General features: G+C 34.5%; 1 protein-coding gene and 1 long non-coding RNA gene across 4 annotated transcripts in view; one reads left to right on the top strand and one right to left on the bottom strand.

Annotated features, from left to right (window-relative positions):
• LOC126744737 (oxytocin receptor-like) overlaps window positions 1-27,335 on the bottom strand; it is a 504,438-nt gene that overhangs the window by 122,945 nt on the left and 354,158 nt on the right. For all 3 annotated transcript variants that reach the window (XM_050452271.1, XM_050452270.1, XM_050452272.1), the window contains 2 exons: window positions 23,418-23,679; window positions 12,485-12,641 (listed from right to left, as the gene is read on the bottom strand). In XM_050452271.1, the coding sequence (XP_050308228.1) occupies window positions 12,485-12,641; window positions 23,418-23,617 (357 nt within the window). In that variant the 5' untranslated portion in view covers window positions 23,618-23,679. The remainder of the gene's footprint in view (window positions 1-12,484; window positions 12,642-23,417; window positions 23,680-27,335) is intronic.
• Window positions 16,509-19,289, top strand: LOC126744745 (uncharacterized). Its single transcript, XR_007663304.1, has 3 exons — window positions 16,509-16,680; window positions 18,284-18,429; window positions 18,512-19,289. It is a non-coding gene; the product is annotated as an uncharacterized LOC126744745 (long non-coding RNA).

Genomic DNA, 27,335 nt, shown 5'->3' with positions numbered 1-27,335 from the left:
TAGGGGTAAACGTCACGAGGTCAGGACCTGCCCTCTTCAGGCCCGGGAGATCCATGTGTCTCCTGTTAAGAGAGTCATAGTTACTCCCGCCGTTTACCCGCATAATGTAATAAATTTTATAAAAAGCGAAATAGACTGCACCGCATATAGTAATCTACTGAACTAGTGTTGGGCGATGTTCATTGATGTTTTTGAAACATCGATGTTTTCCTATCGATGGTCGATATTTTGACATCGATGCCAAAGGATCGATAGATATTTTGATGTTTTAATGTGGCAGAAGACGTTTGAAAATAACAAAGTCCCTTTTGTTCATGATATGGCGTGACTATCAGCCCATTAATATAGTTGAAAATGAAGGATTTGTGCAGCTTAGCGCACAATTAGCCCACAATACCAGATACCATCACGAAAAAATATTGGCAATCTACTTGGTGAAAAATACATACATGCAATCACGAGTATCTTTCGAGAAAAAATTGGAGAGCGGAAAATTTCACTATTAAAACAGATATTTGGACGGAAACTATGAAATCTAAAAGTTTCCTTGATGTTACGTTACATTTTCTTAAAGGGAATAACATTTTAGAATCAACCTTGGGAATATATGAGTTAAATGAAGTCATACGTCTGAATATATTGCGAAAATTTTAAAGAGGTTGTGTCGAAAATGGAACATACCAGATGAAAAAAATACTTGTGTTGTGCTTGTGCTTTCGGTAAACAAAGAAACATCATTTATTTTGTATATATATTATATTTAGTAGTTACAAAAGCAATTGAACAGAGTGCTGAATTATGCGAAATTATCAAAAAAGTAAAAGATATAGTAACATGGTTCAAGCAAAGCGTCACAGCATGTGATGCATTACGAAAGGCATAAAAAAAAAAGAAAGTGACGAACATCAGTTAACACTTAAACAGGACGTTATAACTCGATGGAACTCAACATTTTTCATGCTTGAATGATCCTTGAAGTTACGAATCCATATTAATACAATATGTTACAGGTTTAATCTCCAACAGATATATTAATTGATTTATTAATTTTTTTTTTACCAAGATAAAGTAAATCTCAACCATAGTTTCATAAAATAATTTATTTAAAAATCATACATAAATATACATACTACACAGGTATGATACCGTTAAGATGGTCCCTCCTAACATACCCGATCTGAAACGCAAGGAAAACCATTATTGGATGAGGAAAGTAAATAATAATATGGGATATTGTTTCATTGTTTTGTTGATTGAATAGAATTGGGAACTGCCATTGATTTTGCATTGATTTTACCTTGCAGGTCAATTTGGCCTATTTTAGATTTTAATGAATACTGAGCACTTATTAACTAATTGTTTATTTTGTTCAAATCATAAGGATCAATAGTGATAAGAATGTTAATGTCAATCTGGTCTGTCAGTTTTTTTTTTGTAAATTATTGTTGCTAAACCATGGCCTCAAAATATAGATTGCTCCATAGTTGCAAATTACTTAAACCAATGTTGGTACCAGATAATACCCAGTAGTTAAACCCAGCATGTCAACACCTAGGTACTTGACAGATAAATGCATTCCTTAAAATTTGGAGGGAACTGACAATCCTATTTTTAATAGATTCATTCTTTATCTGGTTCTAGAGTATGACAGATAGTTTCGCTTAATGCAGATGTGAAAAGGTAGACCCTATCTTAGCCTAATTTTTTTGTAGTTACTAGTATGTGCTAGGATAGCTTAATTGCTGATTTTCTAAGTAGGCCTAAGAGTTTATAGGGCTCCTTGTTTTTGTTGTGTTAAATAAACCCCAGAAAAGGCCACATTCCATCTTCGGTAAGTTAGCACATGTTACATGCCTAAGTCATTTTCCTATTTTTTTCATCTAATTAATTTCTTATTTGCATGCTTTTCGGTTTAACTCAAAAGAACATCAATGCATCCAACTTTTTAGAGAGCAATTTTATAAAATTTAACTTACTTACCCACACAAAAATGCCATAAAATTGACAGCCATGTCGAACCTCATGTGTGGTCCCCATTTTTAGGCCTTCCTGTACCTTCTGCTTATCCTCTGCTTCTGCTTTTGCTGCATTTTTATTGTTACTACTTCCACCTCACTTGCTACTCCACGTGTTACCACATCAAGTCGCTTGGATCATCACCTCCGGAACCTGCATTCCTCCCAATCGGCTACACCTAATACCGATTGCCTTCCACTACCTGCTAGACATTCTAGAAGCATCCTAATTGGTCGATCTGCTGCTGCCTCTTTTGACCCAAACGTATAGCTGCCAACAAAGCAGCCCCATTCAGTCAGGTGGGCCCTGCTACCAGTCGGAGAGACTCAGAATTTCAGGTAGCCCCTTTTCTTTTTTTGGCTTGGTTTCTTCAAGTATTGATTTATCGGCTCGTTGCAATTTATAGATTATTTTTTTTTTTGAATTAATATGTAGAAATAATCACAGATTTTAAATTCAATTTAGTAAAATTGTTTATATAACCACCATCACTGATTTGATTTGAAATTGGGAACTGAGTATATACGTATATGCGAGGTATTATCAGATGTACAATTGAATAAGTATTAAGTGCTAAATTTTACTTTATTTTCTTTCTCATAATTTTAAATTTCATAATTATAATTTAAGTATTAGAGCATTACTGTCTTTGTATTTATTTTTTTTTTGAATTGAGGTTATAGATTAAATTAGTTGTCAATTATGACATTGATTTATCTTTCAATACTAAAGCTGGGTTTAACGATATAAAGCTGCGTTTTCTTTGCGTGCCCTAATAAAGGCTAATAATCATAACCCTGGAACCCACATTTAGGCATTGTGCGAGAAACAGTGCAATAAATTTGGCGCCCAACGTGTCAGTTCATGCTTTACCAATTTTTTTTTTTTCTAGTAACTTTTGATTATATTAGGCATTAGCAGTTAATTTTGATTAGTTGTTTTAGAAGGTTGACTTTACCATTCTTATTTTTTTTGACGTTTTCATCAGTTCAGTGTTTCTTCTCATTTAAAAAAAAAAAAGAGAATTATCAAATTTTATTTAGGTTGGTGACCAATTACCAAAAACCAAGGAAATATCTTCAGGTGTTGTAGGGAAGGATAAATGATTCAAGTGTTATAGGATTGCAGGGTGGTGTGAGGGTGAAAAAAGAAAGGGAAAGAAAAAAAAAAGAAAAGGGAAGAAAAGGAAAAACATTTTTTTAAGAATTCTTGAATAGAGGTATTATCGAGAAGAAGTAGTACTTTGTAAAGTATCATAGAGATATATATTTTCTTTTTCATTTTCTTTTATTATAGTTTGATTTGCTTTAGATAAATTGTTGGAACTTTGATTATGTAATTTTTTTAATGCGAACATCTATTTGTTGAAGTAATTATGAGTGATTAACATAATCGAAAAGTTTTTAAATATTTTGTTTTTTTTTTTAATATTTTTTTTCTTTGATTTTTTTTTAAATCTGTTCATGCGCGGTACTGTAGTAAGTGTGTATAATAAGCTTATTTACTGGTATTACCTTTGATTGATTTTTAAGACTTCTTTTGTTTTTTTTTTAATTTATTTATTTATTTTTTTTGAAGTACCTGACTATTCTTACTTCTTATTAGTAGGTCTGAATGATAAATATAACTATAGTCTTAACTGCTCTTATACGTAGTGTATTTGCTGTTGGACTTTGATTCCTTTTTTTTTTAAATTTTTTTTTCTTAGGAAAGGGTGGGGGTGTCCTTTGGATACTTAATCATATTTTCCTTTTAATTTTTTTTTTAGATTATTTATTTAATTAACGTTATTAAATTATATATAATATATCTATAAATATATATATATTTTTTGTCCCTCTATTTTGACATTTGAAATGGATGTTAATTATCTAGGTGGTGAGGAACTAAAATATGAGTTACACATTCGAGGTCTCCCATTAACCGGTTCTTTCGCTCAAAAACGGACCAGTCTTCGTGAGTCCTTGCGGTTGGAACGAGAGAAACACATTGATCCTCCTAGTTCCACTGCCTTCGACACAGATAGTGAGCTTTGCCTTTGTCGCAGTAAATTAATATCTATTGAACGGGATATTAAGACTCTCGGAAAGGATTATTGTGATGGAGAATCCAAACGGATTAATACCCTCTTGTTGCATTTGTACCAGCGTATCAATCGAGTCCATGTTGTGTCAGAAGTAGAGTCGGTTTTAAAAAATGAGATTGTAAGTTCATGCACTAAACTTTTTGGTGATCTTAATCTTGCTTCTCAAGGTATCATGCCTTCTTGCTCTTATGCCAACAAACCACCAGCCATTACCGTAACAGGAGCCACTCCATCTCACGAATCCCATGAATCCTTAAATACAGGAGACAACTTAGTAGTTTCAAATGACTTAATTGTTTTGAGTGATGAGGAATCTACACCTGTTGAAGAACTTGAAGCGGAACGTGTTAATTCCAATGTTGCTGCCGCATCGACTTCACAATGCGAGGTTGCAGAGCAGTCGAACAATTTGAATAATTTCCAGTCTGGTACTTCTACGTCCTTTGCACATTCAGCTATTAATAGGGAGTTGCCTCAGATTGAATCTCATAGCGATGCAGTACCCTATGGGACTACTTCCAATCCGTCTTTGACACAACAGTCTAGACTTCCACTCCAGGATTTATTGGAGCTTGCTCAAAGCAGTTGTCCTTATTTTAATCCTCAGCAGAGAACGTCAAGTACATCTGAGTCAAGACCTTCCTATGGTCGTTTCATGCAGCGCGACGGATCCAGAGTCTTTCAGTCTTCCGGAAATGAACTTAATGCAAAGTCCTCAATATCTTCGAATCCTATATCACAACCTCCTGTAAGTCAAATTAACTGTTATCCAGTGAGTTCAGCAAATGAGTCTCAATCAATGAGTCGTCAATCACAGGTTCGTTTTGGACCCCCCGTGGTTCATGCATCTCCTCCAGCAAACTCCACTGCTCATAGAGACAACTTGTCCCAGTCCATACCAATCAACGACTTAGTTCGTCATTTGGAAGAAGTAAATTTTTCTCCGACGGACACATCGAATCGAACTTACGGGCGTGAGCCGAGACAACTATCGCATCCCTCATACCATACACATGATGTGTTTCGATGGAATATTAAGTTTAATGGACAGACTAGTGTTAACGACTTTCTAGAGAGAGTTGAGGAAATACGTTTATCTCGAGGTGTACTTAAGGAGCAGTTACTCCGGTCTGCACCAGAGTTGTTTACTGGCGATGCCCTTCTTTGGTATCGTACCAATAAATTTGCCAGTTGGGATGATTTAGTAACTAAATTGAAAGATTCCTTTCGGCCTTATGACTATGAATATGGTTTGTGGGATGAAATACGTAGGCGCACCCAAGGATCACAAGAACGCGTCCTTACGTTTATTGTCGCAATGGAGAGTCTATTTCGAAAACTTTCAGAAAGTCCCTCCGAATCAGTCAAACTTAATCTTATTCGTCGAAATTTACTTCCTTATATTCAAAGTAGGCTTGCTACCCATGAAATCCATGATCTTCACGAGTTGACTAGGTTAAGTCGAGCAATTGAAGAGACCGAAGCCAGAGTGCAGAGATTTGTCCCACCCCCCACAAACATTAGACAGCTATTAGAACCTGAACTTGCCTACAGAAAACCCAGTCATCACGTAGCGTCGATTGAGTCTTATTCAGAGCCTAGTGATGTTAAGCCGATTATTCCTAATAATCATTCGGCTTATTCAACTTCTATAGATGCAGTTTCTTCTGTTGTAACCTGCTGGAATTGCGGTGACAGCGGACATCGTTTTCGTAAATGTTCTAAGCCCAAAACGTTCTTTTGTTTCCGATGCGGAAAGAGAGACGTTAGTGCAAAGACTTGTCCAACATGCTCAAAAAACGAGGCATCGGCAAGAGCATAGGCCGTCCCTCTTGCCTATCTTTTGAATCGCAATCGGCTATTAGTCTATCCAAACATGTTCGTACTTCTGCCGTCCTTGATTTCGTCTTGGCACATGCCAAAGGTGATGAGCGTCCTTATCTGCACATAGACATTTTTGGAAAATCACTATTAGGTTTACTTGATAGTGGAGCATCTCGAACTATTATTGGTTCTGCCGGATGGTCTGTTTTGTCTACTTATTGCAACCTTAAACAATCTGGGGCCACTGAGTGCACTGTAGCCAATGGACAACAATGTTCAATAAAAGGAATTGTGACCTTACCTATGAGGCTTCGCACTCGCGTAGTCCTTATGGATGTTTTGGTTGTTCCCTCCCTACCCCATTCCTTGATCTTAGGTATTGATTTTTGGACTCGTATGGGGATCATACCTGACCTTAACACTGGGGAATGGCATTTCAAAGATGTTGCTCCATACTACTGTCACGAAACTGCCGCAATTCAATCCGTTGATACTCTGACTCCAACACAAAAAGAAACTCTCGACCGACTTATCGAGGATGTCTTTTCCAACATGAGTTCAACATTGGGTTGTACTAATTTGGTCAAGCTAGAAATCAGGACAAATTCAGCACCTATCAAACAGCGCTATTATCCTCTTTCCCGTGCCCTTCAAAAGGATGTCAATACTGAATTGGAACAAATGATTGCCAATGGTATTGTGGAACCATCTATTTCACCCTGGTCATCTCCAATAGTAATGGTTAAGAAAAAAACTGGCGAATGGCGTTTTTGTGTCGATTATCGCGTTTTAAATCGTGTGACCATCAAAGACAGTTATCCCATACCTTTTGTTTCTGCCACTTTAGATAAATTAAGAGATGCCAAGTTCCTTAGTACGTTGGATATTAAGTCCGCGTATTGGCAAATACCTATTGCACCAGAATCTCGCCCTCTTACTGCATTTACAGTCCCTACTAGAGGACTTTTCCAATTTACCCGTATGCCCTTTGGGTTGACTAATGCCCCTGCAGTGTGGCAAAGACTGATCGATTCTGTTATTGGTGTTGACTTGGAGCCATACGTCTTCGTCTATCTTGACGACGTAATCATTTCCACCCCGTCGTTCGAGGAACATATTCGTGTTTTACGTGAGGTCATACAGAGGATCGTTAAGGCAGGTCTAACTCTTAACAGAGAGAAGTGTACCTTTTGTAAACCCGAGTTAAAATATTTGGGGTACATTGTTAATTCTTCCGGTCTACTAGTGGACCCCGATAAGATTGAGGCTATTCTGCGTATACCAACCCCCAAGACTGTTACTGATATTAGAAGAATTGTTGGACTCGCATCTTGGTATCGGAGGTTTGTCCCTAATTTTTCCACGATAGTATCTCCCTTGACCGCATTGACCATGAAGAACGTAAAGTTTGTATGGAGTCCTGAATGTGAAAATGCTTTTAATACTATTAAAGAGAAACTGGTCAGCGCACCGGTTTTATCATGTCCAGATTTTGATCTTCCTTTTATTATCCAATGTGACGCTTCCGATTTTGGACTTGGAGCTGTCCTTTATCAGGTTCAAGGTGACGAAGAGCACGCTATTTGTTTCCTAAGTAGGTCTCTTACCAAAAACGAGCGTCGGTATAGCACAACAGAAAAGGAATGTTTGGCTGTCATTTTCGCCATCGAAAAACTCAGACCATATGTGGAAGGTAGCCATTTTACAGTGGTAACTGACCACTATAGTCTGAAGTGGCTTAATTCAATCAAAGATCCTGTTGGTCGCATTGCTCGATGGGCTGTAAGGCTACAACAGTACGATTTTGACATAGTTCATCGTAAGGGTAAAGACAACATCGTCCCCGATGCATTATCTCGTTCAGTACCAGTGGTAGATGAGGTAGCACCTCTGAATGACATGTCAACGAACGATTCTTCTTTCCTGATCGACAAGTGGTATTCCCGCATGCTAAAACGCGTTAAAGAGCAACCATCTAAGTACCCACTATGGTGGATTTCTAATAATAAGCTCTATAAGCGCACTAAGTCAAAATACCCCGCTTTAGATAATCCTGACGATGCTTGGTTGCAGATTGTACCACGAAATCAACGATCTGATGTCATAAAGGCACATCACGATCCTCCCACCTGTGGTCATCTTGGAGTGTTTAAGACTCTTTCCCGTATTTCACAGAAATATTACTGGCCAAATATGAAGTGTGACGTAGCTAGGTATATTGCCCGATGTCACACTTGCTTAAGGACTAAACCTCTTCAAAAAGTCTCTTCTGGCCACCTTCTTAGTCCACAACCAACCCTGACTAGACCTTGGCAAATCCTCAGTGTAGACCTTGTGGGTCCCTTGCCTCGTTCTCGTTCTGGGTATTCCTTCGTATTGTCAGTATATGATTTGTTCAGTAAGTATCCTCTCTTCTTTCCTTTACGAGTGGCTACCGCCAGCAGTATATTAAAATGGCTCGAGGACCATGTACTTTTGGTTTACGGAATCCCTGATAGACTCATTGCCGACAATGGACCTCAGTTTCGTAGTGGGGCTTTCCAAAATAAAATGCAAGAGTATGGTATCCAAATACGTTATACTGCTAATTACCACCCGCAGGCTAACCCTGTAGAGCGTGTCCACCGTGTTCTAAAAACCATAATCTCAAGCTATGTTGATGAGGATCATAGGACGTGGGATCTAATTTTGGCTAAGGCAGGTTGTGCAATCCGGTCAGCAAGACACGAAGTTACGGGTCTAACCCCAAACTTTGTAATTTTTGGTAGAGAACTTCGATTTCTGTGTCCCACCCCGACTTTAATTTCTCCATCTAACCCTAATGATTCCGATCCAACTTTGCGATCGAAAACATTGGAAAAGGTATTTGTCGATGTTCAGAAAAGACTGAAAAGGGCTTGCGAGCAACGTAGTAGGCGTTATAACTTACGGCATCGCGATGAGCGTTTTCAACTTGGTCAGGAGGTATGGCAGAGAAATTATGTTATCTCTAATGCTGCCAAAAACTTTACTTCAAAGTTCGCGCCTAAATATCTTGGGCCCTACAAGATCAGCAAAATTCTCTCTCCATGGTCCTACGAAGTTTCGGACTTGACAGGCCGCTGTCGTGGAGTTTGGCATGCTAAAGATTTAAAGGCACATCCACCTGATAATAACGTTCAAGATCAAATCTAATGTTAGTATCTAAGTTATAAGTCAGCGTAAATTAATTATTATAATAGATTCGTTTCTTTGTAGTTATTTTGAGGGTTCTTATAATGTTGTATTATATTAAGTATTTTCAAGTTAGGATTTCTTTTATTAGTTATTTAGTTAGATTAGTTTTTCTTTATTAGGGATTGAATTTCCATTGCAAGTTTCAGGTAAACTTCCTTTTCAGGAAGGAGGGGTGTGTTACAGGTTTAATCTCCAACAGATATATTAATTGATTTATTAATTTTTTTTTTACCAAGATAAAGTAAATCTCAACCATAGTTTCATAAAATAATTTATTTAAAAATCATACATAAATATACATACTACACAGATATGATACCGTTAAGATGGTCCCTCCTAACATACCCGATCTGAAACGCAAGGAAAACCATTATTGGATGAGGAAAGTAAATAATAATATGGGATATTGTTTCATTGTTTTGTTGATTGAATAGAATTGGGAACTGCCATTGATTTTGCATTGATTTTACCTTGCAGGTCAATTTGGCCTATTTTAGATTTTAATGAATACTGAGCACTTATTAACTAATTGTTTATTTTGTTCAAATCATAAGGATCAATAGTGATAAGAATGTTAATGTCAATCTGGTCTGTCAGTTTTTTTTTGTAAATTATTGTTGCTAAACCATGGCCTCAAAATATAGATTGCTCCATAGTTGCAAATTACTTAAACCAATGTTGGTACCAGATAATACCCAGTAGTTAAACCCAGCATGTCAACACCTAGGTACTTGACAGATAAATGCATTCCTTAAAATTTGGAGGGAACTGACAATCCTATTTTTAATAGATTCATTCTTTATCTGGTTCTAGAGTATGACAGATAGTTTCGCTTAATGCGGATGTGAAAAGGTAGACCCTATCTTAGCCTAATTTTTTTGTAGTTACTAGTATGTGCTAGGATAGCTTAATTGCTGATTTTCTAAGTAGGCCTAAGAGTTTATAGGGCTCCTTGTTTTTGTTGTGTTAAATAAACCCCAGAAAAGGCCACATTCCATCTTCGGTAAGTTAGCACATGTTACATGCCTAAGTCATTTTCCTATTTTTTTCATCTAATTAATTTCTTATTTGCATGCTTTTCGGTTTAACTCAAAAGAACATCAATGCATCCAACTTTTTAGAGAGCAATTTTATAAAATTTAACTTACTTACCCACACAAAAATGCCATAAAATTGACAGCCATGTCGAACCTCATGTGTGGTCCCCATTTTTAGGCCTTCCTGTACCTTCTGCTTATCCTCTGCTTCTGCTTTTGCTGCATTTTTATTGTTACTGCTTCCACCTCACTTGCTACTCCACGTGTTACCACATCAAGTCGCTTGGATCATCACCTCCGGAACCTGCATTCCTCCCAATCGGCTACACCTAATACCGATTGCCTTCCACTACCTGCTAGACATTCTAGAAGCATCCTAATTGGTCGATCTGCTGCTGCCTCTTTTGACCCAAACGTATAGCTGCCAACAAAGCAGCCCCATTCAGTCAGGTGGGCCCTGCTACCAGTCGGAGAGACTCAGAATTTCAGGTAGCCCCTTTTCTTTTTTTGGCTTGGTTTCTTCAAGTATTGATTTATCGGCTCGTTGCAATTTATAGATTATTTTTTTTTTTGAATTAATATGTAGAAATAATCACAGATTTTAAATTCAATTTAGTAAAATTGTTTATATAACCACCATCACTGATTTGATTTGAAATTGGGAACTGAGTATATACGTATATGCGAGGTATTATCAGATGTACAATTGAATAAGTATTAAGTGCTAAATTTTACTTTATTTTCTTTCTCATAATTTTAAATTTCATAATTATAATTTAAGTATTAGAGCATTACTGTCTTTGTATTTATTTTTTTTTTGAATTGAGGTTATAGATTAAATTAGTTGTCAATTATGACATTGATTTATCTTTCAATACTAAAGCTGGGTTTAACGATATAAAGCTGCGTTTTCTTTGCGTGCCCTAATAAAGGCTAATAATCATAACCCTGGAACCCACATTTAGGCATTGTGCGAGAAACAGTGCAATAAATAGTTAACACTGAAATTTCTTGAAATCTACCACTCGTAAAATATCTGGTTCGAAATACACTACAAGCAGTATCGTTATACCTCTTGTTGGAAATATCCAGATGTCTGTGAAAAAAATAATAGTGGACAATTGTCCAATCGCTGCAATTTAAAAAAATAATTTGTCCTCAGAAATAGAGAAAAGAATAAATAAATACGTAAATTTCATAAAAATTCAATTAAATACGTAATTTGTTAGCAAAACATAGATGAGAATTTGTGATTTCCAGTATAATAAAATTAAGTTTATTCTAAAAACGTAAAATTATATTTTTGTATTTAGATGCTTAATAGATTATAAGTACCTGACTTTTGATTTTTAGCAGAAGCAGATCCAACAACATTTAACCTATGGATTCACCATAAGCAACTAATACTTAAAAACACAACAGAAGCTGCAGCAATTAATGAAAACGATACATCCGAAATGACCCTCTATTTAAAAAGTAATATGGAGTCACTTCAAATAAATCCCATTAATTCGTGGGCAATGTCATGAACATATATCCCGGCTTAGCTCCTGTTGCCATGAAAGTATTGGCGTTACTCGCTACGTCCGTACCAACCCAACGTCTTTTTTCCAAAGCCGGAGAAACTATAACTCAAAAGCACAACTTGCTAAAAGGCAACTGAATTTCTTAATTTCTGTTTATTTAATCCATAGATAGAAAATACTGAGATCTATGACACATTTTATTGGAAGGAGGCTTTAAATTTTTTTTCTGCCACGGTCTTTGATTCTAAGAATCACAATGATTTACATTTATGTAACATTGCAGAATTAGATTTAGAAAACATATAAAATAAAATTGTTAAAACACATGGAGACTAAATATCTAATTTCACCCTAAAAAATCTAAAATATTAAAATATAACATCGATGTTTAGTAAACGATGTATTACTACCGATATTTTGATGGCATCAATGTTGGCTACCGATTTGCTGTCGATGTCCCATCACTATACTGAACTAACCAAGTAATCAAGATGCAACTTTTGGCACTATCGCACTATGTTCGTCGGACGGGTCAATCGACTAGACGCTCAAATCCCCACTACTAAATATGTAATAAGTGAAACTCCGTCGTGTACCAAATGTCCATTCTCAGCTATAAATACAAGTTCTATATCGAAATTTTACAAAACATTGACTAATTAATAATAAACAACGGATTTCTTAATGATTTTGTGAAAAAACACAATTTGGCCACTGGGTCTGGTTTTTTTTAACATTGTAACAGTTAATGTGTTAAGCTCTTCCTATTTTAACCTTACCTTAACAACTTTACATAATAAGAATCCGCCCTGAAATCTGTACGTGATCTCCCAGGCAAGTTGAGGTAACACACTGAAGAACGCTACTATTAGATCGGCCACTGATAGGTGCAGAATAAAGAAGTACATTCTGGAAAGTTTTTTTGTGCCAGAATATCTGAAACAAAAATTACTAAGATGTTAATATATAATTTTTTAAGTTTAGCTTAAGTTCATCTTTTTTTTTTAGTTTAAAATTTATACCAAACAAATAACAATAATATAGAGCTAATACATTTGGTACCACACTTCCTACCGACTCTCATTCGTACCACAAAGCGACAGTGGCCTTACTCACAGTCTCAATGATGTGTTTGCTCCACGTCCCTTGACTGTCTAGATATCTTAACCTCCTGATTCATAAATTATTATTGTTTAATATTATTCATAGTTATATTAGTCATCATAGCTTCGTCGCTGACTCAAGACGTATTTGTATACGTATTAGTCGTATTTGTAAAAAGGTAAATAAACATTTGTTATATATTGATTAAATACTTTGTATGCCACGTTCTAATAGTTTTAGTGTGAGGATTTATTTTTCAAATGCTATAGCTGGACGAAGTAACATGGATGATGGTGATCCTATAGAGAATTGTCCCAAGTGTAAATCAGGTTTGCATAATACAATGTAACGGGTTTAATTCATACCAATATTTCCATAAGTGGATTCCGCCTAAGAAAGGCAACATAGAAATGTGAAATGTGTTAGTCTGTAGTAATTGTATTGGAGGTTGGTAAACTAGAACGTATACGGAAAAGAGTCGCGTGGATAATTCTTTCGCTGCTGATTCTAATTTTGCGAATGATGTCAGTGCTACTTTAGGATTTTTAGTTGAAAGAGGTATAGAATTACATAAAAAAGTAGATTTATTATTGGAGGAAAATTAAGGTCTTAAAGTGGTGATTGCCAAACAGAAACAGTGTAAACAATAATCAAATGCATCAGTACCCACTATAAACACTGTAAGGTCATCCTATCCTGCAGCTGTCGCTAGTATTTAAGGAAAAATATCAATCTTACTGAAATACTTTATCAGTAGGTAAACTAACCAGAACTAGAGGTGTATGGTAATAAGGAATAAGGAAATAGAAAATAAGATGGTAATAAGGAAATGAAAAGATTGCCGCTATTTAGTATTAGATCCAAGAAGTACCAAAGACCTTGACATATATAATAAACGTTATTGAGAAACTTCTCTTATAGACAATGAGAATGTGTCCAAAATAAAAAATTAATACAAAAAAATAAAAATTGTAACAAAAAACTAAATATTTAACAAAAAATTTTCAATGATGTTGCAAGTTGATGATACCACTTCTAGAGTTAGTCACAGAAAAAAAGGATGAACATTGAATAAAATCGTTGTCCTATGTTTAACAAATATACAGGGTGTCCCTTTCAAAAAGTAAAAATGCTGCAGTATATACCAGAACCATAAAAAAGTAGTTTAAGATAGGACATCGATAGTTGGAAGTACCTCGCTTCCACAATACAGGGCGTTGAAATTTATCAAAAACAAAATCGTTTTTTTCTATTTGTACTAAAACTTTTTCTATTTTCTATTTGATTGGTAGAGGTGGTCCAGTCTGTTGGCCAGCAAGGTCACCTGATCTAACACCTTTAGACCTTTTTGTCTGGGGCGCCATGCAACAGCTTATCTACGCAACGCCTATAACCAACAGAGAAGACCTAGTTGCTAGAGTTGTGGTGCCTGCGGACTTTCTGAGAAACGATCCAGGAATCTTTGCTCGCGTACATCTTGGGCCAACAGGTACAGAAAATATGTGGAAATGCATGGAGGACACTTTAGGAGGTTTTTATTTAAATCGTTTTTTATTTAGTTAAGTTATTTAGTTCTTATTGTAATGATATTAAAATTTTCGTTGTGACAAAAAAGTTTTGAAGGATCCTTGTATAAATTTTTTTATTTGCACCAAATCGGTGCGTCGGAGCGCAAAAATGCAAGGGATTTGTTTTATTAAAAAAAAAACAAGATATTTCGACAGTGGCGTATCTTTTTTTTATAAAAAAATGAGCTGCAACTCCGTCTCTGGACAGGTCAAATTACCTGCAATTTCTCAAAAAGTTGACTCACCGTCTATCATTTAAAACCTAAAAGTTTCATTTAAATCGATATAAGCGTTTTTAATACAGAGGAAAAAAAATGGAATACCCTGTATTTTGGAAACCGTGCTCTTTCGACCATCATCCTATCTTAAACTTCTTTGGTTTTATGGCTCCTGAATATACTCTAGCATTTTTGACCATTTGAAAGGGGACTCCTGGTAGAATTCGATGGTTTTTTAGGTGTTGTCGGTACGGTTATCGGCTAAACGAATGTTTAGAAAATAAGGTATGTGCAAAGTGTAGATCATATGATGTAAAAGATTGTAATGTTAGTAGTGTTTAGTATATAAATTGTGCTGCATTTAATAAAAAATATAGTATTCTAAATCGATATATGGGACTAACGTGCCAAGACATATGATTATAAGCAAATAAGCGAATTGAAGAAATTCACAAAAAATTAGTACACCAGGTAGAAACCAGGTTTAGATATTGGAAATAACATTTGTATTAATTAAACTAACTGCCAGAGTTACTTGCAAAAGCAGGATAATATTATCTTATCAGTGAATAATTAGAGGTCTAAGATCTTATTATTGAGTAAGACTCACTTAACGCCTAAAATTGAACCATGCGACCTGATCAAAATTAACTTGAGGGCGTCATCACCCAAAAATGACTCCTTGTCACTTAGATTAGTTGCATCTATAAAATCAACATCTCAAACTTTTGCTGATTATTATATGCTTACAATAAAACATTTTTATATGGCTAAATAATCACAGAATAATAACAGATGAATTATTTCAGGCCGCCAAACTTAAAACCTTTCAATTATTAGCATAACTGTCCTCAGAGGAGCAGCACTCTTTAGAGATACAAAACTAGACTTCCTATGCTAGCTAATAAATAGGCCCGACATTACTATTATTATTATATCAAAGGCTTGAATACCTATAATATATCTTTGTTGGTAAATTTTTATAGTAACAAAAACTCAAAAGAATGATCTAGTTCTTTTAACTAGATTCATTTTAACTCATGCTGTAGGGTAAATTACTATTTTTATATTTTTTATTATCTCTTTTGTGTTCTTTTTCAATAGCCTACAACTTATAGTGTCGGTATTTTATAGCCTAAATGGTAGTTATTGTTAATTAAGAATTGATGAATAAGACATGTTTGTTTTATAAATTTGTTGGTTTAAGAGATTTTATTAGTTATTAATAATATTCATATTTTGTTCGAGTTGATGCTTTAAAAATTAGTTTGTGAATCTCTCTGATAACGAAGACTGTGATTACGTGGGAAATTATCATCAAATGTGAATCTAGTGCCCAAAACTAAAAAATAATTATTGTTCTTAAATTCTATAGTAAATTGCAATATTGGACAAAATGATTTAAAAGAATCTAACTTTTACCTCCTGCAGGCACAGAAGTCAGAACATCATCAACTACATTGCTCTTAAAAAATAGCATCAAAGAAAATTGTTGACCTAGACAAGTATTTTTTAAATATGTCATTACTATTATCTCTGTCAGACTTTTAGATTTAGTAGACTGTACTATTTTTTTAGATAAATTGAGATATGATATAGTCCTCCTATTTCCAATAAATTTTCGAATGCACATTAATCTTGGCTTCCATTATCTTCGTATTAAGATGTATGTCATTAAATATTTACTGCACGAAATGACCGGTGGTCGATATTTATAAGCTTGTAGGATGTTTTACTTTCCGACACGGCGACATGCGATAACGACGTGCGACACTGTGGTGTGCCGTACATTTAATCTGGCACTAGTCAAATTAGTGTGTCTGTGTTATTTAACCTATCGACTTGTGGCACCGATACGGCGGCATCGCAGATGTCGTCGCGGTACGTATTTGGTATTTTTGGCGGTTAAATTATTTGTTTTTTTTTCTGCCATGTCACAAACCATAGATGATGACTTTGACGAACGTTTAGTAGATTGTGTCCGTGTATTTCCAGTTCTCTGGGAGATGAAAAGAAAGTCATATAAGGATAAGGTGGCCAAAGACAACGCATGGAAAAACATCTCGGAGATTTTGAGGCATTCAGGTCAGTAGTATTACTATTTGATTTTAATATGAATGCAATCTCTTATTAATTGTTTTGTTGTTAGAGTAAGAAAGATTGAAATATATACAGGGTGTTTAGTAATTGAGTGCCGATACTTAAGGCCGGGTGATAATCCTTGAATGATTCTTAGACTAAAAGTCCATATGGACATAGGTCCGGCACACCCTAATTTTTAAGGATCATAGTGTTAAATTAAAAAAAATAATAAATATGTTTTTTATAATTACTGTGACACTATTCTAGATAATAATACCTCCATTTATTTCTATAATACCCAGGTACAAGTATTTATATAAAAAAACTGAAATAAGTTTATTCAAATTTAATTCCATCTGTACTTCCCACTATTCAGTACGGTCAACATAGTCGTTTTGCCAAGGAACGCTGCCTTCGGGACTGCAGAAGTAATTTTTGAATTTATCCCTTACACCATATGCCTGAAAATTTCCAATTTGGCCAACTGTCAACGGTAAATTTCTGAAGTGGGTTGTGAACAACGTTGCCTTTGCCTCTGGCATGTCATCCATCATATTGGAAATATTTTCCTCCCGAATAAAGTTATGGATTATACAACATACTAGGATAATATCGTCAACGGTTTCTGGTTTCACTGCAATTTGGGTATAAAAGATACGAAACACCTGACTTTAGTAGCTTAGACGACTTGACAGTAGCCCAAAAGCATTTTCTACTGTTCTTCGTGCACGGCAATGTCTATAATTATATATTCTGTATGCTTTATTATCTTTTGCTTGGTTGTGTGGATAAGGCCGCGTCAGACTAGTGGTTAGTTTGAATGCTTCTTCGCCCAACACAACATAAGGCAAGATGATATTTGCGCCTGGCATAGCATCTGGGGATTCAAAATTTCGAGCTTCATTAATAATCGTTCCTATAGGAGATTTGGCAAATATTCCGGCATTACTCTCTTTTCCTAAAGATCCAACATCAACAGCCAAAAACTTGTAATTATGATCAACAAACGCAAACAAAATCACGGAAAAGAATTCTTTATAGGCGAAAAACGAAGATCCCGTATTTGGAGGACAGCGAATTCGAATATGCTTTCCATCTATACTACCCACACAATGAGGATAGCTCCAACGCCACTCGTAACCTGCAGCAACTTTTCTCAATAAGTCTTCCGTGATTTCAGACAATGCTGCCTTTTGTAGATTTCTACAGATGGCTGAGAGGGTTTCAGGAACAATTTTTCGTAATATCCAAGTGTAATGAATACGAAATTGATTTTCAAGGGATCTGTATGTCTCTCCAGTCGCCAAGAATCTGGAAAGAACAAAAACAAACATTTCATTTATACACCATTTAAATATTGGGTGTATCGTGGTGGAACACATAGGACGATTTGTCAGTTAGCAAGTTTAATTATGCCTATGTTTTCAATATCAGGTATTTTTTACTTGTTTAATTCTATAGCTGCAAAGAGATACATTTCTTACAAAATATTAGTAAAATTAATAAAACTTTAGAAGCACGTTATCATTGACACTATGCGTTATCCTAGTTTACTGGTAGCCGTCTGAGGTTTTATTAATTTTACTGTAAAACCTACTTATTTCAGAGGAAGACTGCAAAAAAACGGTGAAATATCCGAGATGCCTATAAAGGAAATAAAAAACGGGCAATAACTGGTTCTGCGGCAACCAAATCGAAGTATACTGATAATGACCACCTTAAGTTTCTGGACGCATCTTTAGCTGAAAGGGAGTAAGTATACCTAATGTCACATATTATTTTTTCGCATGTTTTCCTGCTGTGTGTTGCGTATTTTTTTCTATTTTTTTTGTAGATCCCACTGTTCAATTGAACAAAATGAGGAAGAAGAATCGACGCAACAATCTAACAGAACTGATGAAAATAAAGCGGGTAGTTCATCTAGTGTACAGCACATTGGTGCATCTAAAGAAGGTATGGTTGACAATGAAATCTTAAGCGATGTATTTCCGAAGGAATCTGACAATGAGGCAAGCAATGAAAAGACATTAAAATCACAACAAAGTTATGGCGAATGTACCAGTTCCGACGAAAATACCATAAAGAAGCCAGAAGAAGGCGCACTAAACGAAAATTTGAATGGTAAAAATAAACGAAGGAAAACTCATCTTGCACTAGATACAACTTAGATTTGGAACCAAATTCAAAAAAAGTAAACAGAACGACTCGAAGTGATTTAAAGTTTGCTACAAAACTGAAATAAAAGTAAAAATGTTGAGAACGAACGGCATCCTATTTATAAGTTTTTTGAAAGTTTGGCAGAAACTGTAGTACAGTTCCCTCCGGATTTAATTGCTAATACGAGAGCTAGGGTTGCTCAAGTTGTTACAGATTTCGAATTAGAAAACATTGCAAGGTTCTCACAACCGATAATGCCTCTAGAACGTCAACTCCCACCTTCCACTGTGCTCACACCTGATAACATGTTGAGAAGTAACTCTGCCTTATCTTCAAGTGAATATTCATCTCATTCAGAAATAACCAGCCCTCATGATTCGATTATTAAGCCACCTGAATATAGTAGTGCTTTAGTGACACCTTATGAAAACTCTCGTGAACACAACTATGAGTAATCTCAAAATATTGATGGTATGATTCAGGCAGCAATTAAATTACTTAATTAAATTATGTAGATTTGTTTCATATTTCTGCTTAGCGTTACCTACTATTTATTTCGAGTTTATTTTCATATTCATTTCATTATATATATCATATTCATATTATATCATTCATTGTCGTTATATCCTCTTGAATTGCACTCAAGATATAGTAGTACCAATCACGTGATACTCTAAAAAAGGCCTTGAATCGCGTCTCACTATCGCTTATGTAGCGTTTAATAAAAATTCAATAAATTTTCTTCTTCTTCGTCGTAAAGCAAAAGAATCGCAGCAATTTTACGACGAATAGCGTTCATCTTGATAAACGGTACTGCCCCGAACGATTTGCGCTGAACTTAAATGTCGCATAGTAAGAAAACAGTTGGTCGCAAGCCCGCAATCTGCGTCACGACAGTTCAACGCACGTCGTTATCGCATGTCGCAGTGTCGGAAATTAAAACATCCTACCTTTAGCGGATAGTTGTTCTACAAAACATACTTGCAAACATGTGTACAGTGTGAGTCTGTAACTTGGAATAAATTCGATAATACATAAATGGGGGCGTGTTGGGAAAAACGCTTCGACACGTCAATTGAGATTGTAAGTTGCGCATTTTTTACAATAATTTTCTTATACAGTGTGTGCCATGTAGGCGGGGCTAATACGAACTTTCTTATTTTAAATAGGACACCCTATATATTATTATATTTTTGGATTCTGCACAAAATTACAAACATTTTGATGTATCACATGCCATAACTATATTCATCTGTTCTTGATTTTTTATTTTAAAAATGTTTTAAATTCAAAAAATATGCGTTTCAGTAAACAGATTTTTTTTCGTAATGTATTTTATGAATGTCCTATAAAAATGTGGCATTTTTATAATTTTGGCATTTTATAAATTTTGACATGGCTACAAGACATGCCTTTACTGTCGAATAATCAGATTTAAGTTTCTTTTATTTGTTTTTACGAAATGAGCTATTTAAGTGAAAAGAACTAGATTGAAATCTTAATGATGATGGGGTATGGAGATAGAACAAGAACCCAAAATGAAGTTTTACATTTATTTAGACAGAAGTATCCTGATTTACCACCCATATCTCAAAGTACTAAACGCAAGATTGAAAAACAGTTTCGGGAAAATGATCACGTAAGAACAATAATTAGTTCTCGTCAATCTGCGCTTAATGAAGACACCAAAATTAATGTGATATTAGCCATTGAAGATAATCCTATAATTCCTACTAGGCAGGTAGCGCGCGAATTGGAAGTGAGCCAGTCTTCAGTAGTAAGAATTCTTGATGCAGAAAAATTTTATCCCTATAAACTAACAATTATCCAGGAACTGAATGAAGAGGATGCGGATAAAAGATTTGAATTTTGTAAACAATTTATGGAATTAATGCAGAATAATAATCTTATTACCGAAAACATTCTCTTTTCCAATGAGTCGACATTTATGCTGAACGGAGAAGTAAATCGTCAAAATTTCCGTTATTCGGCATAAGAAAATCCAGGTTGGATGAGGCAAGGCCACACTTAACACCCAGAAAAAGTAAATGTTTGGACAGGAATCTTAGGTCAGTAAGTTATAGGCCCAATTTCCTTCGAAGAAAATTTAAATAGGTACTTAAAGTTTTTACAAGAAGAACTAATTTCAAATCTAGCTGTTCTATTCCTTGATCCAATAAAAGCTAATATGCCGAATAGAAACATCTGGTTTCAGCAAGATGGTGCGCCTCTCCATTTTGCAAGACCTGTTCGAAACTGGAAATCTGAATACTATTTTTCCAGGCGAATGGATTGGCAGGAGAGGACCTTTTGAATGGCCACCAAAATGGCTTGATTTGACTCCGCTAGATTTTTTCCTATGGGGATATTTGAAATCCAAAGTTTTTGTGACCAAGCCGGCAAATATTAAGGAGTTGAAATAGAATAAGGCAATAGTGTCGACACATTTCTCCAGAATCCATAAGAAACGTTCAAAATTAATTTGTATTACGTTTAGGGCATTGCCAAATAGTAAATGGTTTACATTTTGAATACTTATTAAAGAAAAAGATTTAAAAAAACCCTTTTTAATTTTATGAAATACGTTTTCTTTAACGCCCTGTATCTTAAAAACAATCGCATAAAGGTATGGCATGTGGTACATCAAAATATTTGGAATTTTGTGCAGAATTCAGAAATATAATAATATATAGGGTGTCCTATTTAAAATAAGAAAGTTGGTATTAGCCCCGTCTAAATGGCACACCCTGTATAAAAACATTTTATTGTAAAAAATGCGCAAGTTACAATCTCAATTGATGTGTCCGAGCGTTTTTCCGAACACGTCCCCATTTATTTATTATCGAATTTATTCCAAGTTACAGACTCGCAACGTATATACTGCCACACGTACTTCCTTCCAATCTTTGCATTTGTCCTGCATTGCGCAAGGTCAGTAAGGTTAAAAGCTCGCAAAACAATGTGCGTATTTTTCGGTGGATAATATACTTGGTCCTATAGTATTTGTCATGTATATCAATGACATTATAGAGGGCATAAATGGTTTACACTAAAAATAGATTATTTCTTAATAGCCTTAAGACAAACATTGTGTTGTTTAAAACTAATCACTGTAGGATAGAAGAAAAACTGAATCCATGAAGGTCCAAAACAAGGAAATTAATTTGACCATCTGTGCTAGGTTTTTGAGGGCTCTCAAATATATAATATATGGAATATATTCTTGATAAACTGAATAAATAGTATTATTCGCTAAGTAGTACCAGGCAAATATGTAGATTTTAATGCAAAGAAAACTCTATATTACTCTTTTTTTGAATCTCACATCAGATATGGAATAATTATCTAAGGGGATTGCAAAGATATTAAGCAAATATTTTTATCTCAAGAAGGAACTTTAAGAACAATTCTGGGTCTATACGTAAGAGAATCTTGTAGGGAAAAATTTAGAGAAAATAATTTGCTTACTGTTGCTTCTATCTATATACAGGAGTGTGTGCTTTACTTAAAATATAATAACCTCTTTAGAGATAATGTCTATGCTACTAGAACACAGATTAAGTATGTATGAAAAAAGTACGTACTACTCGTGCATCAAATTTTACAGTAATCTCCCCTCAACATAGTAATATAAAATATGTGGAAGAATTGAATTCATTAAAAAAAATGTATATTTAATTTTTTCGTAAGGATTGGAGCAAATAGTGTTAGTAAGTACTTGAATAAAGCTGTGTTAGAAAGTTAAAATAATTTTAATGTCTATAATATGACTCTATTACTTTTTATGTTATGTAATATAATTCTAAAATAAAGAATATTTATTATTATTATTAAAGAACCATCCTATAATTTTTCAAATTACACTTTTACTACAAAATTTAAAAATTATTGTATGTGTTGGGGCTTTTGCAGTTTTAAATAAAATGTTTTTTATTCTTCGTTAGCCTTTAATGCAACTACATACACACGCACGCACCTCGGTAACAACTCGAGGGATTAAAATTAACAAAAAACTGATTTAAAATAAATAAAGTATTTAAAAACTGAAACCCCGATTAAAACGAATGACCACTTTTAAGAAGAGCAAGAAAACGCGTGCCGCATCGATTCCTCTAGGACGACTGAACTAATTTTTTTCGATATGTTTATTTTTCACGACCATCCGTTGATTCCTAGAATTATCTATTATTTTTGTCGGTTTATTAAGACGTCCACAACATTTTTAGTTTATTTTATTAAGAGTAACCCTAATATAATGAATAAATGAACCCTAATATAATATAATCAAACTATTGAAATTCATACTTCTCTGGTATTAGATGAAATCATTGACGATATAAATGGAAATATCTTTCGTCATAGTACGAAAAACCGGTGTACGTCATAGTAATAAAAACAAACCTTATACCACCAGAAATAATTGTTTTTTTGGTTTTGGAATATCTTTTGACAGCTATCAAATTTTGGAAAAATTAAATTAGTTTTGACACTCATTATAAGATTGAAATTATTTGCTTTAAATGTGTCTCTAAAAGATGTACAAAATCAAATTTGGACAATAAAATCTATAATAATTTTTTTACCTTTTTCTCATCCATAGCGCCAAAAAAAACGTAGCATTTCCCAATACAGTCGTAATAAATATTAAAGCCAAAGTGGCAATCTCTATTCGGGCCAAGTTTTCGTCTCGATTCAAGTCAGCTTCGTCCATTCTCAAAACAAATTCCTGCAGGATTTCCGTTCCTGCTTTTCTTGTTGCTAACGTTGACGTCGACAAGTTCATTTTTCCTTTTGGTTCATTATGACGTAGCGATATGAAACTGTTCTATCTGCCGATGTTTACCACTGTAAAAAAAACAAAAGCTTACAATAATATTAAAGTTATATAGAGGTATTTTTTTTTAATAAGAGGTGAAGTTTGGCAATACAATATAATATATTGTTTATATATTGTATTATTCAAAAATATTTTTGTATTTTAGTACAGAAGAGGGCGTAAATTTTATATAAATTTTTTATACAGAGTGTAAATAAATAGATGCGAAAAAATTCAGGGGCCGATTCTTAGGTAAATTTTAAGAAAAATTTTTTATATGAACATATGTCCTAAAAGGCGTAACTTTTGAGAAACAGGGTGGTAAAGATTGAAGAAAAATATATGTTTTTTACAATACCTGTAAAACCCCTGTAGATATTTTAGTAATATTTGGTATGCATTTTCTATGCATCAAAAGGCATTTTTTGAGGCTCACTTATTTTTTTTATTTGTATCAGTGACATTCGTGCAAGGTTTAAAGTAAATATTTTTGATGAAAAATATTCTACACCACTGTTTACTTAACGTTTTAACCTTTTTTGTTTTTTATTTAACCTTTCAAATAATGTATGTAGGCTTTTTCTTGTTGTCTAGGGGTTTCAATAAAAAAAAGCACTGAATCTTGCACTTAAAACTAAGTTTATTGTCAATGGAATAGTAAAAAAAAAAACACTGGTTCACAGACAATTTCCGGTAAGTATTGCACTAAGGTATAAACTTCTTTAGTTTAACGTTTTAACTTCTTTAAATAACATATGAGAAAAATTACGTCTTTAGTTGACTTTTGGTACGTCTTTTAATAAAAAAAAAAACATTGGGCAAACGTCTTGCGTCTTTTGGAACAAAAGATACACGACTGTTATCTTTTATTTTCGTCTTTTAATTTAATAAAGAAAGTAACCCCGTCTTAGGCACTTCTCCCGTCTTCATTTGCCCATAAAAATATAATATATTTGCGTATCGCACAACTGATCGCGTCGTCGTCTTTCTTCTACCCTGCCAACTACTCAACTCCTTCTACTATACGTTTAGCGATCAAAATTATTATCAATGAAGGTAAACGTCGGCAGTTTAGCGAAAAACTAAGAGCGGTCTCTTATGTGTTTCGCCTGTTCACCAAATTGTCGGCAAAATAAAACAGTTCGTTTAGAAACATACTAGGAACTCAAATTTAATATTTTTTTTATATATAAATTGAATATATGTTTTTAAATAACTGACTAGCAATCCGCCTCAGCACAAGTCGTTGTTCGACTGGGTCCCTCAGCATACCCTATTTTCAAAACTTCATATCTGTCATTCTCATTCGTTTTCACTATCTCATAAGGTCCTAAAAATTTCCTATGAAATTTTAATCCTGCTCAAAACTGTGTTCTTTTAATCGCTACTAAGTCTCCTTTGTTATATTTTTTTGGTTTTCGTCTTCTTAAATTATACTGTTTTCTATTTTTTTCTTGGATTTTCACCAACTGCTTCTTACATTCTTCTCTTAATTCTTGTCTTCTTTCTACATAATCTTCTATAGCTTCTTTCTCCAAAATTTCTTTAATTATAGTATTTTCTTTACATTTCATTTTAGTTCCAATTAATACCTCAAAAGGTGACAAATTTATACTTCTTTGCATAGTATTGTTTAATGCCCTTTGCACATGCTAATCAACATGCTTATACCACTTATTGGGATCATCTAAACTTAAGTAAGTTTAGATGATTACAATTATCCCTATTTTTACGAAATTTCGTCAAAATAGGGATAATTGTACGATTTATCCTCTCGACTGGTCCATTACCCCTTGGTACGCCTGTAGTTATGTTTTCTGTTGCAACTTTAATTTATCTATTGTCTCTTGAGATGTAGTTGATTTTACCGGATACAACCATACAAATTTTGAAAAGTTGTCGATTACTACAAAAATATGTTTGTAATTTTTGTTTGTCGAAGGCATGGGCCCTAAGTGATCTGATTGGTTCATCAGATTTCGATATAGGATATAGCAATCCTTCCTTCTTTCCTTCCTTCTTATTTCCTAAGATGCATTGTATACAATTCCTTATACAGTTTTGAATTTTGTCTTTCAGATTATTAATAAAGCATTCTCTTTTAACCATTTCTTCTGTTTTTGCCACTGAAAAATGTCCAATTTCATGTGACTTTTTAATAATCTCTTGTTGCATCTGTTTTGGCACCACTATTAGGTTTATTCCATTATCATATTTATACACTATACTTGAATATACTTATCTTTCTCTTGTGTCATCTTCAATCTTTGTAAAGTTCCATTTTCTTGTTTACTAATTTGGTAAACCAAAGTTTCTGGACATCTGCTTAGAGCATCAACATGGCTCATATGACTGCCACTTCTATGTTCCACTTTATAGTCGTACTCCTCCAGTAATAAAGCCCATCGAGCTACTCGAGTTGTTAAATCTTTTTTATTCATAGTTTTTTCAAATGCTGAACAATCAGTTATTATCTTAAAAGGAATACCCAATAGGTAAATTCTAAACTTTGTTACAGCTTGAATTACTGCTGAAACTTTCCAACGCTCTCCTGCTGGTGTCGTCTTAGGCTGCTCCTACATTGGAAGCGGAATTTCTTCATACTTGACGGTCTGAGCGGGTCTGAATGGGTCTGACCGACGAAAACAAACATAAAGGAGCCGTATTCCCTCCTACACTAGAGCCAGTTGTCGTGCCGGAAAGGAGCGACGGGTCTAAACTGGTCTGACAACAACCAAAATAGTTTGTTTTTCTCCCAGTTGGTTCGTGTTTGGTGTCCCCATTTGGCTCGTGTTTATAAATCATAATAATTGTTGTTATAATAGTATAAAAGGGAAACTTGATTGAGTTAGTGCGTGAGAGAGTGGCTTTGTGGGACCAAAGGGACAAAAATTACCACAACCGCCATTTAAAGGGAAAGCTGTGTGATGAAGTTGGTAAAGAGCTTGGAATTGAAGGTAATAAGTTTATTATTACTAGTTGATATAATTATTAACTTATTTATAAATAAATATGTATATACAGGGTGTCCCGTAATTATTACCGACCAAAATTTTATTATGCTATAATGTAGGTAAAAAACAAAACAATCATTTTCATCATATAATGTTTAATTCCATAGTGCAGTATTCTGTCTCGCTATATCTAAGGTTTATCTCTTACTGCTAAAGTTGAAGACCAGTCCATTCTGCCACGAAACACTTCCAGGGCCATTGAAGTAGTCTTTGTAGAAATTTCTCACCTCTTGTGCAGCGGTAGAGGATCTGTTAAATTGTCGTCCGCCAAGATCTGGTCTTTCATGTTTTTCTTGGTATTCCTGTAGAGCATCTTCAAGCACTCGTTGATTCAGTGTAATATTATCTTTGTCAATAATCAAATTATGCAGAAGGCACATGCATTTGATTATTTTCTCAGCTTTTTCTACCTCTGTTTCAATGGCTTTGTAGAGTAATCTCCATTTTGCAGTTAAAATTCCAAATCCGCATTCGCACGCGTGAAGGAGCTGGCAACGTTTCAGAGCAATTTTCAAAAAAAGTTGAGATTGGAGAAGCTTCGAATACGCCTCCGTCACTTTGCTTTCCGAAGGCTCCAACGTCAATGAATATGAATTTACACCAAGCGTCTGCTACACTGTGAAGATTAATACAGAAAAAAATTTTATAGTTGTAAAACATGGTACCACTCT

The sequence above is a fragment of the Anthonomus grandis genome, chromosome 14 (genome assembly GCF_022605725.1).
Source record: "Anthonomus grandis grandis chromosome 14, icAntGran1.3, whole genome shotgun sequence".
Taxonomy (NCBI): Eukaryota; Metazoa; Arthropoda; class Insecta; order Coleoptera; family Curculionidae; genus Anthonomus; species Anthonomus grandis.
The sequence above is the reverse complement of the archived record's forward strand: the minus strand, read 5'-3'. Positions and strand labels throughout refer to the sequence as shown.